Genomic DNA, 16,573 nt, shown 5'->3' on the forward strand with positions numbered 1-16,573 from the left:
ATATTTTAGCTTCATCACATATTATTTCTCGGTTAGATTTCCAATTGAATATGAAATACATTTTTCGTATTTTACTCTGATTAATTCAACTCTAAGTATTAATTATCTCTTATCAGCTATCACATCATTAATCAGAATATAAATGTTAATTAATAATTATATTTATCAAGAGTAAACATCTTTTGGTCAAATACAAGACATGGCACGTGCGGCATCTCCCCAGTTGTCTTGGGACCCGACCCGAGGGGCTCACATATTCAAGGCATCTTAAATATTACAATAACACTTTTTTTAGGGTTGATACATTTGGACCACTTCACTAGTGGAGTATTTTTTTATTTTTTTATTTTTTTATTTTTTTATTTTTTTATTTTTTTAATTTTTTATTTTTATTTTCGTTAAATTAATAATGAAAATCAAACGGGTAGGATTTCACAAGCTTAAATTACAATTAAAGTTGGAGTCATAATTCTTTTTTGTCAAACCAAATGTGAACTGTTTTTCATGTTTAAAAAAAGAACAACTAATAATATATATAATAAGTGACGATATAAGTCTGTCTAATTAGCTCTCTTTTTCTATTGAAGCTTAATTGTTTATTTTGTTTATATATAATTAGTGGAAATGTACGATAGCGATTGATTCCAAGTAAATGCAGTAGTATATCAATAAATTAATAGTCGATAAATTAATAATATGTTTAAATAATAATATCTCTCGGTGCCTGCTCTGTATAAACGTAGTTCAATAATTTAGTATTTCGCTGAATTAATAAAAGTTTTTTAGTATTGGCTGTATTAATTTATAGATATTTCACTGTAGCTTGTTAATTACATGATCACAAGAATGACCACTCTCCACGTATTAATTATGAATAAATTAAATATCTCTTTTTTTTTATATATAAAAAAATATTATCATTAAAATCACATCCTACCATTTGCTAATTTTGTTTTGTTCATAATCATTCTATTAGTTGTGTAGTTGTGCTTACACTAGTTCATATAATTGATGTGGTTACATGTGAACATAATAATTTGAATGATTTAGTTTCACTAAAATAATCACCTTGGAATGAAGTTACAAGATGCACGTATAATAAGAATATTTGTTTGTTCGAATTTACTAAGTACATGGATTATGATCACATCAGATATCGTACCAAGGATATTCCGGTATCTAACTCAAAACGAAAAAAGGTTACAAGATTCCGGCATCTAAGTCCAATAAAAATGTTATATTTCGGTGAAAAGTATCAGGTGATCCAGCACCATAGATCTGTACAAATAATTCCACTAAACACACATACACATGGATGTGTGTTATTATGTGTAGATTCATGGTGTAAGATAACCCGATATATTCATACAGTGTAGCATTTACGAAACTATATAAGAGATTCAACTCAACAAAATATTCGTATTTATTAGATAGGATAAAATAAAAATGTTGGCTAGCTCATTGAAGTTGACTTTATGATTTTATTCAAGTTTAAAAGATTAGACGAAGTAGTAATGAACATAAAACTTTTTTCTATTATTTGACTTGTCCAAAAGCTGTTCTAGGCAATATTTGTTTTTATATATGTTTATATATAAATAATAATTAAAAAATTAATTGTATTAATGTTTCCTACCAAACGTTAGGGTTAGCCATTGCATCCGGAGGCAAAGACATTTATTTATCCAACTTCTATGAAATGGGCAGCAACTAATTAATTTACTAGACTATACTACTTTTGCTGCTTAGCTACAAGTTTTCAATTTTTTAGATAAACTAAAATAGTTAGGATATGGGATAATTATATGTATATAAAAGCTTCCAAACAAACACCTAATTTTTTTAGAGTTATTTTAGCAATTATTAGTATTGACTATTTCAGAATTGCGACGAGGGTTCTGTAGATGCTACGCCCGATGAAATACACCAGGTATAGTATCTCATAAACCGTGACGAGCACTGCGTCATTAATAAAAAATAAAATTAATAATTTTGTATATAGTATTTTATTTTGTTAACGTTCGTAAATTGAAGTACATTAGCTAAGTACATTAACTCTCCTCAACTAGGATGATTTAAATTTTGATTTTTATCATTATTATTAAGAAAAAAGAAATAAGGAAAAACTTGAAATAGGAAGCAAACAAATATAAAGTTGAGTATCATTTTCAAGACAAAGAAACAAGAAAATGGACCCCCTCTTCCTCTTCATACATGCACCCACCTCTTTTTTTTTTTTTTTTTTCCTTTTTTTAATAATTAATTAATTTTATTTATTTTTTATTTTGGTGTTTGGAAGAACTTTGCGTAGTATTTTTGATAGCTCAAAAATTCAAAATGGTAGACTACCCCAACGTACGTCATAAGTTATAGCCATCATTTAATTCTCATCTCTATCCTCTAACCAAAAAATGCTAATTAATATGATATTTTTCTATAAGGGCTAGCTGACCTAATAGGTTGAGTCTAAAAGAACCTCTTGTTATTTAACCGACTTACGACGTTCTTACCTGCACTTTTTCAGATTGAACTCGTCACACATTGTTCATCTAGTATGATTTAAGTTACATCGTCTCTCGTATAACATGTCAACTATCGTACATAAATGGACTTTAGTATTACTCAAAGCATTTTGCATCACTGCAAACTCTTTCGTTGACGTCTTAGCTAGGAAAGATGAATTAATTTATCATGAAAGAAAATAACTAAAGTAATACGTTTCGACTATGCTCAGTATACATAATACCGACATCCACTGCTACGTATTTGAGGTAGCTAGTTGAAGGGGTAAAGTTTGCTTGTTAACCTACAAAATAATTGAAAACACTAGGTGGCTCGTTAGACTAACCCAACGGTTGCAGCTCGAAGCTCGAGTCATAAATTGTTTGCACTGTATAAGCAATTAAGCATTATTTGACTTGCAAAATAGAACGTATATTGTTTGTAGTAACACATATATTTAGGTTGGTTTGACGTGTTTTTCTTGTAGAAAATCGATGTGGGCAATGCGATTCCAGTCGTTAATCTCATAGGATATTAGATTGATATGTCTAATTAGGCCAACTCAATGGGTGTACAATTTCTTTATTTATTGGGCCACGAACCCAATATTGAAGACCACTACCATCGATGCCAAATCACCTTCAATTAAGTTTGGGCCCAACAACTAATTAAACTTCAGTCCAACCAATGAGGATAAATAAATGTTTTAATTCATTCAGCTTTAAGGGAGGTTCAATATTCGAACTATACAACTGCTCGTATTCGATCTACGACTTTTACTGTCCACACACCTGACTTGAGCGTCGGAGGGGTTTCTTCCGGATCAACCTCCGGCTTAGGTTTACGTGTTCTATGATCGCAGGTACCTTAAGTTCATCAAGCTCGTAAGCCAGTGATCCAGTTTGCTCTTCCAGCTCATCCTACCACAATAACTTAAGGTGATCTAATTCTAGCATCATCATACATAAATTAGTAACATGTAACAATTAATAAAACGAGCAAATGGACGTAAATAATCAGCTGCAAGCTGTTAGTAGTAATGAACGTGTGAGCTAATACCAATTAATTTATATATACATACACCCACGCATAAATCAACACATTTCTTACGCAGAAAACATGATTAATAAAAGTTTAGTGACAGTACTTAATTAGGCAATTTGATTAACGAGTAATCACAGCTGAATTAATGACCCATTAATCTATCTAATTTGCCTCTTCCCAGTTCCCACTAGAGTCAAAATTAAGATGAACCACAAATTAAATTTGGTCAACTCCCAAACGATCACTTAACCTGAAACCCAAGTTTTTGTATGCTTCAAAGGATTAAATAACGCTAACTTTACCATAAAAACTTGTGAACATAAACCATTCCACGTTAGTATGAACACATGGACAACTATACTATATTTCTCAAATAATACAACTATACACAATATATATATATATATATATATATATTATATGTATTATATATATGGTCCCCCAATCAAATGGGATTATTCATATTAATTTAATTGATTAATTAATTGTTTGTATTTTTACATCTTCCATTAATTTTGTTCAAGAGTTGAGGCCACGAGGGAACGAGAAAAATTGATTTTTTTTTTTTTACCAAGTTGGTGTTCTTATAATAGTTTTGACTTCTCATGGTATCCACATATTATGTTGTTGTATGAGCATCTTCAATGGTTGTGTCACCAAATTATAAAGAACGAATGAACAATGTTTTAACACATCAGTTTTCGATAATATTGTGTATATATATATATAACGCACTGCTTTTTAGTACTTCTTTCGTTTCCTTTTAATTTTTGTTTTTTTAGCTTTGCACAAGGATTCAGGATTTTATTAAATGTGTCTTGATTTTAAGAAAATACTATATGATTTTAAACTAAAATGACCTTGTTTTTTCACTAACAAGGGAGATAAATGAGTTTAAAAAACAAGAATAACGTTCGAAAAAGGTTAATAAGGATATAAATTGGAAATTAATTAATTTTATGCAGTGTTGAAAACTTAAAGTGACAGATAATATGAACGAAAAAGTTTCTAAAAAATGACAAATATCGTGGAAAAGATGGAATACCATTCTCTAATAACTTGACTTTTTGAAATAGAACTTAGAGGGTGTTTGGCTAAGCTTATAAGATGTTAAAAGGAGATTATAAGATGTTTTAGAGCTTATAAGCTATTCCAAAGTGTTTGGTAAATTTTAAAAAGAAAATCTTATTTTTTTTTTTAAAATAAGCTGTTGGAGAGCAAATAAGATCTTTTTAAAAAAGTACCTCTACCCCACCTTTTTATTTAAGATCTTATAATGAGTAAAAATAGGAAATAAGTTCATTATCCAAACAATCTAAAAATTAATTCTAAAAATAAGATATAACAGCTTATTAGCTCTTAAAACATCTTATTAGATCTAAGAGCTTATCAGCTGTTTAAAATAAGCTTAACCAAACACCCTCTTAATTATGGAAGATAAAATGATAATATATATACAAAATGACAATGCTTTTTCACTTTTTCAATATCAGATAGAACCTTGGTTCCATTTTACAGATTCTTTTGAAATTCTTGGTTCCATTTTAAATTAAAAAAAACTAACAAATTAAAAAGAAAAGTCAAAATCAAGTAAATGACTTGTTTGAATTTGGGGCTCAATCCTACGGATTGGATTGAAGTTTTTGACCTTAAAAGTTCGAAGCTTATTGTTTTATAAAATAATTAGTTTCACACTTGACAGCAGCATGATTAAAAATTATAATATATATACCAGCATACTAAAGCGAGCCTAGGCTTTGTGTGGGGGAGCCGTCGTCCAATTACATAACACCAAGATAAAATTAGCTAAAACAAGAATACGTAATTCAATAAAAACTCAATTATCTATTATTAGATCACGAGACGTTTAATACAAAAACTCATTCGAAGGGTAAGATAAACCATAATATTATAATATTTAGTTAATTATAGCTAATCTTTCCAATCAAACGAAGTCTAAAATTATAACTGTGAAATGACCAATAGTAGAACAGGTCTATTTTATGCTATAACGGGGGAAATACACGGAGTATATATTTACCATTTATATACACACAAACACATACACACTCACGTTGGTGTACGTGTGTAGATCAACGATAAAAAATTACTCCATAAAAAAAATGTTAAGATGAATCATAGATTTACCAATCTAGTAGGGTATTAGGTAAGATCTTTAAATGCGCAACACAAAGTTTTTGGCCTTATTCGAAAGCTTAAAAAATAATTAACGGTGTGGCGGCGTACGTAATAAAACGCACAAACCCAGGGGCATTCACGTCAAAAAAAAAAAAAAAAAGAAAAAAGAAAAAACTGATGATGAGGTGTGGGACCCACCCGCCAAAAACGACGTCGTGCAATAATAAGGGTTTCGGGTACCGTGACCGTGACAAATCTGGGCGTCAATAAATATCCGTTCGGGTACTCTTATTTTCCATTTTCTGATCTTCTTTTGTATACAGAAATAGCAAAACAGAAGTTCAATACCCGCTCACTGTGTGTAGATTTGCACACACACACACACACACACACCTCGTTTTCAGCGCTTTCTCTCTCTTCTCTCCTTTCCTTTTTCAAGCAAAAGCTGTAACCGAAAGCTTTTTCTTTCATCATCTAATCTGAGGGTTTCCATTTATGTTTTTTTTTTTCTGAATTTTTTAATTTAATTTTTTAATTGGTTAAAAAGTTTAGAATGTTTAGTTCAAGAGATATGAGTGGCGAGTTTTTGAGCAGTAGAGAATTTATGGGCTCCGATTTGTTTCTGAACCAAACAACAACGCAGCAGCATCAGCAGCAGCAGCAAAATCAGCACCACCACCAGCCGCCGCCTCAGCCGCCGCCGCAGGGTGGCGGCGGCGGATTGGCTCGGTATAGGTCGGCGCCGAGCTCGTTTCTGGCGGCGCTACTGGATTCGACGGCGCCGGAGAACAGCAGCAGCGGCGACGAATCTGAGGCTATTTTCTCCGCGCTGATGGGTGGTCAGAAGAACGGCGGCGGTGGTGGTGGTGGTGGTGGTGTTGATGATCAGATGCAGTTTCATCAGATGAAGCAGGAAGTGGCGGTCGAATCGGAGCCCCGACCCGGATCCATGAACGGGCAAATGGGTTCTGTTGTCGGGTCTTATTCTGTGGGTATGGATAGTGGGGTTGATTTGAGAATGAATAGTAATACCTCCTCCAATTCCATTAATCTTCTCCGGCAAAGCAGTTCTCCTGCTGGATTCTTCAATGGTACCTCTTTTTATTTTTTATTTATTTTAATAATTTAATTTGATTGAGTAATTACGAAGAAATGATTATTGATTCGAGTAGGGTTGACTTTATTTATTTTTAGCCATTTTTTTTGGATCCGGAATATTAGGAAAGTTGGAAACAAAGAAAAGCTTAAATTAGTTTCTTGATATTTTTGGATTTAATAAATCTCACAAATATATTCTTTTCATACCTCCAAATTAATTGATGCCCTCTTTTTATTCTTGAGAATTAAGGATATATTCCATTTGAATAAATAAAATTAATCGCATATAATCTTAGCTACATTCTTGGGAGTTTTTTTTTTTTTTTTTTTTTTTTTTATAAATAAATGGAATAAAATTGGTTGAAACAATTGTTTGTGTACCACAGGATTTGGTGTAATGGGAGATGTAGGAAACTATAGAGTCCAAAGTCATGCAAAACCGAATTCGTCTTCGGCGAATCACAATATGAACTTCTCTTCGGGTCCATCTTCGAGCTCGAGATTCATGCCTAGCATACCCGAAAATGATCAACTATTGAGAAATCGCAATAATAATAACACTAGTGCTAATAATAATAATAATAACGGCGGACGAGAATTCGAGGATGTTAATTTCCCTCAAGACTCGTGGAATCATTCCCCACCTTTCAATGGTTTGAAGAGAAATCGAGACGGTGATCCCAAAATGTTTTCCAATTTCAACGGATTCGAAAATCAGGTACGGTTATTTATTTATTAAATTCTTTTTTTTTTGGGGGTTATTAGTTATAGATTATTACTAAGATACGTGTCGATTATTTTGATTAGAATGGGGAGAGTAGAAAGAATTCGTCTGGTTTGGTTCACCATTTGAGCTTGCCGAAAACATCTAACGAAATGGCGGAAGTGGAAAATTATCTGCATTTTCAACAGGACACGACTCCATGTCAAATTCGGGCCAAAAGGGGTTTTGCTACTCATCCGAGAAGTATTGCAGAAAGGGTAATTAAATAAATTAAATAATAATTCACGCATATTTTCAGTTACCTTTATTCATTTGTTTGATCAAACAAGAATCTATTTTATGTACGACAAACTCGAAATACATAAATAAATAAAAATACGATCGATTTTTTTTTATTCTTCACATTCGCAGGTGAGACGGACTAGGATTAGTGAAAAGATGAGGAAGTTGCAAGATCTTTTCCCAACTATGGACAAGGTAATTAATATTTTAATTTTATTTAATTTTATCTTTATTGTACTCCTATGATAAATATAACACATATTATTCTTGTTTTCGGGTTTTTTTTTTCTTTTTCGTTTTGATGAAATAATTTGTATGGCAGCAAACAAGCACAGCTGACATGTTGGACTCGGCAGTTGAGTTCATTAAAGAGCTTCAGAAACAAGTCCAGGTAATAAGAACAAATTTAAATGATAAATCCCTTTCAATTATCAACCAATGTAATTAAAAAGAATCACATGAAATTAAATTTTCAACCAACTTTCATCTTCCCCTTGTGTGTATATATATTATATATATATTCATCTATCTTTTTTTCTTCAGACGCTCACGGATATTAAGGGAAAGTGCATTTGTTCGAATAAACCTCAATAACGACCAATCCTACTACGTAATACGTAGTCGTTTATTTCCGAGAAAAAGAAACCGAAAAGAAAAAAAGAAATTTATTACAACCTCGGAAGATTAGAAGATTGATTCGAACAAGAGAAGTGGCAAATGTATTGTTCTTTGGGGTTGTAATATTTTAGTATATGATCTATAGGTAGTTTTTGCTCTCTAGTTTTAATGAATAATTTATGTATAGGAAGTGATTTAGGCTTTTTTAAGCCTGTATTTTGTTGTACCTGATTGTGTTTTAGTTGAGAACAAATATTACACTTTATTGAAAAAATGGTTTCTTTTTTCTTTTGTCTTTTTCTTCTTTTAATTTTATGAAAATATATATATTTTTATAGAAGTTATTATATCCTAATATCCACAATCTATAAATGGTTTTAATTTACATTGAAATGTTCACTAAATCAATCTAAGTTGACTTGTTTATATATGTTTGCCTAAATATGAAAATAAAATATGTTCGGCCCCTCTTCATAAAAGTTTTAATGCATTTCGCCAATGGGAAGTAAAATTGTGGTTCCCCTGGTGGTTATAATGTGAAATCTATGTATTTGATTTAATGGACATTCATATCAAAGTATTGTATGAATGTTGATTTTGTTAGTGTAATTTGAATTTCAATAATAATAATCTTATTATATAGTTTTATACATATTTATTATTACAATTTTTTTTTCATTTATTTGTATAATTGTTTTTTTCACTTTTATATTACACGGGAAGAAATACTAGTTGATTATAATTTTAATAATAGCAATATCGAATTGGCTTTTGATATTTTTAATATTTATTTAAAAATGTCCCTTTCTTGCTAAGATAAAAGAAAATGTCCAAATTAAAGTATACCACCTCTAAATATGAGTCTTATGAAAATATTTTGGGAGTTGTTTCAAAGTTAGAGAGTATTATAAAAACTCATTGGAACATCTCATGTAGTTAATTACTTTCTAGGATGTACTTCAATTTTTTACAGAATGATTAGAGGGACAACGATAAATGTATGACTAAATCAATTATCAACGATAAATGTATGACTAAATCAATTATCATCGTTCATTACAGTTGGAGTAGTATAAATACGAGTAGACCGACCCTAACAAAGCTTAACGAGGAAAATATAAATCGGAAGTGAGGTTTGAAATGAATCGTGTTTGAGATTATTTTTTTGAAATACAAAATTATAAATACTAAAAGGAGTATTATATGATACATAGTTGTAGATATTAGAATTTATTTTGATATTTTTACTATTTAAAGTAAAAATATATGGTCCGACCACGAAATTTCTATGACATAGCATGTTGTCTGGAACATAGGTCTCTGCAACAGGCTCCACCAACGATACATGAATGACAATATGCAATAATTTATTGAAAATTTACGGACAAAATTGAACAATCTTACCTATAATTACATATCCTTCCAAACATTTTTCTTCGGTTCCACTTATAACTCAACAACGCAAATAAAGTGTACCAATAGTTGGTTGATTCAACACAAACAACAATCTTCCATTCGAAAACGCGCTAGCCAGAGAAGACTTCCATATCTTTTCACAAGCTCCGAGGAACCGACAAGAAAACAGCAGATTCAAGAATGTTGTTCGACATGTTGTCGTGGACAAAGAAAATCCTCAACCAACAAATATTACGATTCGAGAATATCCGAGTTTGAACTGTACTGATTTCAGAAGTTTCGATATCCGATTTCTCCAAATCTATTTGGAACGAAATCGGAATTCCATATAAAATTATCGAAAATTTCGATTTCCGATGCGATGTTTAGTTCATAATATTTTGATTGTATTTCAACAAATATAATATAATCTTACGATATGTTTTGTAATTGCATAATATAACTTACGATATATTTAAATGAAAACTTTAAATACAAAGGGTTAAGTTATTAAAACTTTAGAACAAAATAATTCCCATCAGAAACTCTCAATTGCATTTTTTCTTAGTAGAAAGTCTCTGTTTTTTTTGAAAGGATTAAGATAAAATTTTATTAAGACGAATCAGAGCTAAGTACTTCCAGTAGAAAGTCTGGAACTACAAACCAAGAATACGAGAGCGCAAAATAAAGAGATTTTCTAGCTAAAGTGTGGGCCGCCATGTTGGCGACGCCTACACTCGGATAACTTGGATTGTAGATGAGAGATGAGGTTTGCAGAGTCTTGTACTAGTCCTCCTAGAGGTGAACGATCATCTTGTTTGTTGGAGTTGATGGCAGAGACGGCAATGGCACAATCCAACTCGATGAGAATATCTGTGAACCCCGATTCACGCAGTCATATACAAGCTTGTCTAAGAGCAATCACCTCGACCATAGTAGCTTCAAGGGAACCTTCAAAAGATTGGGTTCTGGCAAGAATCAGTCTACCCTCCCAATCTCGGATTATTAAACCAACACCAAATATGTCTTCCTCGCGGAACAATGCACCATCAATATTGGCTTTTAATTGATTAGTTGGTGGTTTTCGCCAATGAGACTCCAGTCTTTGGGACGTATCCGATACCGGGAGCTTAAAATTAGCATCAATCCACTCAACTAGAGAGTCTTTAGCGGTCCGAATAATGGTAAAGTGATTAGGATAATTGCCTCTCCAGATCAACATGTTCCTCCCTCTCCATTAGTTGTATAAGAGAGAAACTACAGCAGCCACATAGGATTTGTCGGCACCAATACAAAGTCTACGTACCGAACCATCCGGTGAAGTCATCAGAGTATTCGAAATTTATTTCAAGATTACTTTTCTGCCAACAATTCATAGCAAATTGACAATTAAGAAACACATGCTCTTCCGTATCAAACTCCCCATTACACAGTGGACAAATATGGTAAGCAGATTTAAAATTGTACTTACCTGATTTTGAAGCTTTCCAGTAGATAGTATCCGAAAGACAAGAATTGCTGAGTTTGATCACTCGTTTAATGGCTTTAACATCGTTGCCATTAAACAAGGTTCTTAACAAATGCTCATTCCATATCCATTCGCCCTCGACTATCAGATCTTTAACTCGTAGTGCCTCCGAGCCTTGCACAACGCTAGTAGTCAACCGGTAACCATCAATAGCTAGAAGTCAATCTTGAGACCATACGTTGATGCTTGAGCCATTCCCAACTCGCCAAGCACACCCGATTAATAGCTTCTTTGACCGTCCAACTAGAGAGGGCAATCCTAGATAAGTGTACCTCCCGAAAACTCATTATTGATGCCCGATATACTTTTTGTCGTTAAACGTTGAGCATTCTCTAGGTTATCACTGAATTGGAGACCCGATTTTGTCAAATTGATCTCTTGTCCAGAGGCTGTCTGATACAGCTCAAGGATTTCTTTGATTCGTTGGCATTCGTTGTTGTTCCTACATTTGGTTTTATTTATTGCATTTTGTTGAACTCTCCCTCGGATTTTCTTGCATAATTTTGAAAAAAATGTTGAAAAAAATTGTAATTTCGATTATATCCGAATTTGAAACAAGAAATTTTAAATTTGTAATTTTTGAAATTTTCGAAATTCCTCCGATCCCGAGGCATTTCAAAATCGGATGAATTCTTGCATTCCGAATTTTTTTAGGGGGTAAAGTGCATAAATTTGAAATTTACAGGGGGTGATGTGCAATTTTCCCTATATTTTATTTTTTTAAAAAAGAAAGAAAATGAGAGAGAGAGAAAGAAAAACAAGCTATAATTCTGTATGTAATGGCGGCTACTCCGAGTCTCCGACGAAGTCAAAGTCAACTATTCAGAGCTCATACATTTCCTCCTCCTTCTCCCCTCTTTTTATCTATCCACCGATTTAGAAAGCTACGTATTTGAAATCGACCGGTCTCGTTTTTTCCCCTTTTTGATCGGCCGATCGCGGTATCGGAATTCCGGCGGCGGCGCGTGGAGTTTAGGGGGGAGGAGAGATGTCGAATTCATACGGAGGCGATTTCGGCAACAAAATCGACTACGTATTCAAAATCGTACTGATCGGCGATTCGGCGGTGGGGAAATCGCAGCTACTCGCTCGATTCTCGAGGAATGAGTTCAGTTTGGACTCAAAAGCCACAATCGGAGTTGAATTCCAGACGCGAACCACTACCATCGATCACAAAACCGTCAAAGCTCAGATTTGGGATACCGCCGGCCAAGAGAGGTACTCTATTTTCTTTTTTCTTTTTTAATTTTCAGTATATACAATTTTTTTTAATTAATCGTGATTTTTTTTTTTTTTTTTTTTTTTTTTTTTGTGGAGAATTAGCTAGGTGATAATTTTTCTTATGCAATGGAATTTGGTTTTCTTGTTATACATTTGGAGTAGACTTTTGTTGATTAGAATGCTTGGAAATTTAATATTGATCTTGGTACAAAATTCGAATCTTACAGCATTTTGTTACCGCAGTGAGCCTCGATTGAACTTGCTTGAGGCAAATAATAATTATTATTATCACTCTTTTTGATTAAAAGCCGATTATGTTCAATTATACACTTTGTATTGTTAACATGTTATTTTGTGATCATGCGAAAGTCGGGTGTATATTTGTTTCCTCCCATGGGCGAAAACTGGAGATGACTTGAAATATCCGTTAGCTGTTATTTTTTAGCAGTAATTCTACGTTTGATGAATATCGTAAAGTTCATCTTATTGAAGCATTTCAACAATGGCGTCAATCCGTTTCTAATGCATGAATTAGGAAAAAAACATTTTAATTGACAATAGCCATGTGTGTAGCCTCATCCGTAGTGCGAGAATTCGTTAAAGTTGATGAACGCTACCACACCGTGATTAACATATACCTATGTGATTTTAAAATGTAAAAATTCAACAAGAAATTAATGTTTAATAGCATGCAAGGGAAAATACTATTTTTTTGAATTGAATTAAAAAAAAAAAAAAAATCAACTCAAATACATACTTTAAACGTATTAGATTTCATTTGCATTGATGAATTTGATAGGTTTCAAGAATTCCACGCCACAATTTTAAAATCTTGAACTGTATTTCGCCCTATTTGCTATACATTTGCATGCAGATCCTTAAAACTTGCAAATCCTAGGAATGTAGTTCCCCTGGGGTGCACAGGAAATCCGGAAGCTGGAAAAACCAACCGAAAGAGAATATTCGGTTTGAATTAAAAAGGGACCGAACATTGGTTTTTGTCTGAGAAGAAAGAAATGTCAGGGGAATTTTGTTGATTCATAGGTAGATATCATTATATCATATACGAGTGGTCTTTTTCCTTCATTTCATGTTGTCCTAAATTGTAATAAATTTTAGAGAAGTTAACTCATACTTTGATTACTTCAACTGGTACAAGTAGATCATATAATTCGAGCCACCTAAACAAGGAACGGTAACTTAGCAACTAATGATAATCATTGACCTGGAAAATTCTATAGACTCGTTTCCGGTTATACTTTTTTAGATTCAGTTCCAACAGGTTATCCTGTGAATCGAGTTTATAATTGCTGATTATTTGTGCACTTGGATGAGTTCAGATATAGAGCAGTGACAAGTGCGTATTACAGAGGAGCGGTTGGGGCAATGCTAGTTTACGATATCACGAAACGGCAATCGTTCGATCACGTAGCCAGGTGGCTGGAGGAATTGCGTAGCCATGCTGACAAGAATATTGTGATTATGCTTGTGGGCAACAAATCCGACCTCGGAACTCTTCGAGCTGTATCAACAGAAGATGCTAAAGATTTTGCGCAGAGGGAGAATCTTTTCTTTATGGAAACATCAGCGCTCGAGGCCACAAATGTTGAGCCGGCTTTTCTGACTATTTTGACCGAAATTTATCGAGTTGTCAGCAAAAAAGCTCTCGTTGCAAATGAAGCAGAGTCGGGAGGAAATGAATCCCTTTTGAAAGGGACTAATATTGTTGTTCCTGGACAAGAATCGGTACCTTCCGGGAGCAAGTCCACCTGTTGTGGATCTTCGTAGGTCTTTGTAATGTTCCCATTTTTTTCTTACTTTTTTTTTAATTTTTTTTTACATTTTGAGGAATTGTAATTTTGGACGAACTGTTATGTGTTATTGCATTGCAAAGATTTAATTGGTATTGCATCTTGTATTTGGACACAACCCCAACATTTAAAGGGATAAATAATAAATTCCACTTTGTACTGTCAATTTTCATAGTTTTCCTTTTTTTAATCTAATAACATTTTCATAATTATTAGGGCAGACGTTTTTTTTTTTTTTTTTTTGATAAGATATTAGGGCAGACGTTGATTACCTATATACATCCTTCAATTTATGAATTTGATATTTGTAATATATACAAACTGACGCCCACTATCCAAATACACTATATTTTCCTTTTTAATAAATAAATATAATATTTCTAGATTATCTTTGATTGGAGGTATTACAAGGGATGGAATGAGTTGTACGGGTTTGTACAACGTTTGGTTTAAATAATTTTACCATCCTTAACAGTTGGGCCCACCAATTTAATCCCTCAATCGAATTATTGTTAGTCAAGCCAAAATTGGCTTGACTAATTATCACATACTTAATCCCATACTGTAAATCATGTGAAATATCGAAAATATCCTTCTAAAATAGCACAATGACGAAATTAATAGGTATAAATATTGAATAATTTTCATCTTCCCCGTTCAGCTCTTGTGCCCTAGTTTTTAACCAGGTAAAAACTTACCTTTTAATGTCGTTTCAATCTTCCATTTTTTTCGTATATGTAGTGCTTAATCCCTTCAATTTCACTATTAAACCCTGAATAAATCTTTTATTTTCATATATTCTAGAATAACGGAGCAGTCGCCGACGTTGGAATTACAATAGAAAGTTGACCAAACGGATTTTGCTAATTGTTAATGGTAGAAGATACATCTATATTTTTAATGATTTTCGGTGTTCATATGGTTTAATTTGTCTAATTTGATTGACTAGTGTAGGGTTTCAGTTTTGAAGTAAAGAGAGGCACAATTTAGATTGACTGGTGTAGGATTTCAGTTTTCGAATTGACGTTGTTGTAGCTCATTACGAGATATGAACACAATCCTGCTCACAATAATCTATTTTCACACGAAAAATAAATTGTAGGAGAATTTAGGGTTTCTTCTGCAGAAAATTGTACCCATATAATGAAGAAGAGGGAGAAATCTTGGTCAATAAAGGGAGAGAATCAATTAATTAAAAAAGGTATTATAAGGGCAAACCAGTAATTTACCTACAAAACCCGCATAAAACAGTGTTATCCCCAAACAAAACATGATATTATTAGTACAGGTATTATTAGTTTCTTCCCCATAACTCCAATCAAATAATGAATTACTCACTGTGAATGAACAATTTAGTCTCATTATACCATATCTCATCCATAGCTATCTATCCAAACCACCCAACCACAGATGCCCCTAGTCAATACAAGTGCTCCAACTTAATTTCTCAACATTAAAATCCAATACAAGTGGCAAACAAACCCCACAACTAATCTCGTATACATAGTTCTTGAATTACAATCCTTCTTGAATACATAATTTCCAATGTTCGTTTGATGAGTTCTCGAGATAAGGGTTTAAAAGATTTGTCCTCATAATTTCATTGAAAAACCATATCAATTGGCATTATCATACAAATTGGGATAGTAATATGCCAAATGAAATCTAATAACTGCATCTACATGTTCATTGAAGACTCTAATCACAAATTACGATCCCAACATATTAAAAACAGCCCCAGAAGATGATTACAGGAAACTGCCATAATGTTTTGGACAAATTCGATAGCTGTCACAAATTATTTGAAAAATCATACAATTTGTAAAGTCATCCAAATTATCCAAATAATATACCAATTGAAAAGCTGACCACTCTATCGACAAGTTATCTGAAGACACATATCCCAAATTATTATTCCAACATAGCAAACACTGCGCCCTAAGGAGGATAATCAAAACTTTTTTTTTTGACATATTCACTGTCGTCTGATTCTGACTATAAAATGTGCTCGAATTAGAAACAATTCAACATTTACTTGTAGTTTTCGAGGTAAATCTACGAGTTTTGAGAAGGAATGATTCCCAAATTCAAAATCCAAACCCTTCGATTTCCTTTCATGTAACTCTATTTTGTCATCAATTTATGTGATTTCACCCTAGAATATTAAAGAGAAATAGAGAGATATCGAGCAGAGACAGAGAGAAATGGAAA

At 32.8% G+C, this 16,573-nt stretch overlaps 2 protein-coding genes across 2 annotated transcripts; both read left to right on the top strand.

Annotated features, from left to right (window-relative positions):
• The first annotated feature begins 5,943 nt into the window (after window positions 1–5,943).
• On the top strand, window positions 5,944–8,698 carry LOC105969571 (transcription factor bHLH130). Its single transcript, XM_012994344.2, has 6 exons — window positions 5,944–6,776; window positions 7,170–7,501; window positions 7,591–7,764; window positions 7,919–7,984; window positions 8,112–8,180; window positions 8,333–8,698. Exons 1-6 carry the CDS (start codon window positions 6,239–6,241, stop codon window positions 8,381–8,383), a joined length of 1,230 nt encoding a protein of 409 aa, XP_012849798.2. The 5' UTR covers window positions 5,944–6,238; the 3' UTR covers window positions 8,384–8,698.
• Window positions 8,699–12,069: 3,371 nt separating this feature from the next.
• Window positions 12,070–14,528, top strand: LOC105969447 (ras-related protein RABA4c). Its single transcript, XM_012994201.2, has 2 exons — window positions 12,070–12,548; window positions 13,892–14,528. The coding sequence occupies exons 1-2, from the start codon at window positions 12,319–12,321 to the stop codon at window positions 14,337–14,339; spliced, it is 678 nt and encodes a 225-aa protein (XP_012849655.1). The 5' UTR covers window positions 12,070–12,318; the 3' UTR covers window positions 14,340–14,528.
• Window positions 14,529–16,573: the final 2,045 nt, after the last annotated feature.

This window comes from Erythranthe guttata, chromosome 2 (genome assembly GCF_056151865.1).
Source record: "Erythranthe guttata isolate IM_541 chromosome 2, IM_541, whole genome shotgun sequence".
NCBI classification, from domain to species: domain Eukaryota; kingdom Viridiplantae; phylum Streptophyta; class Magnoliopsida; order Lamiales; family Phrymaceae; genus Erythranthe; species Erythranthe guttata.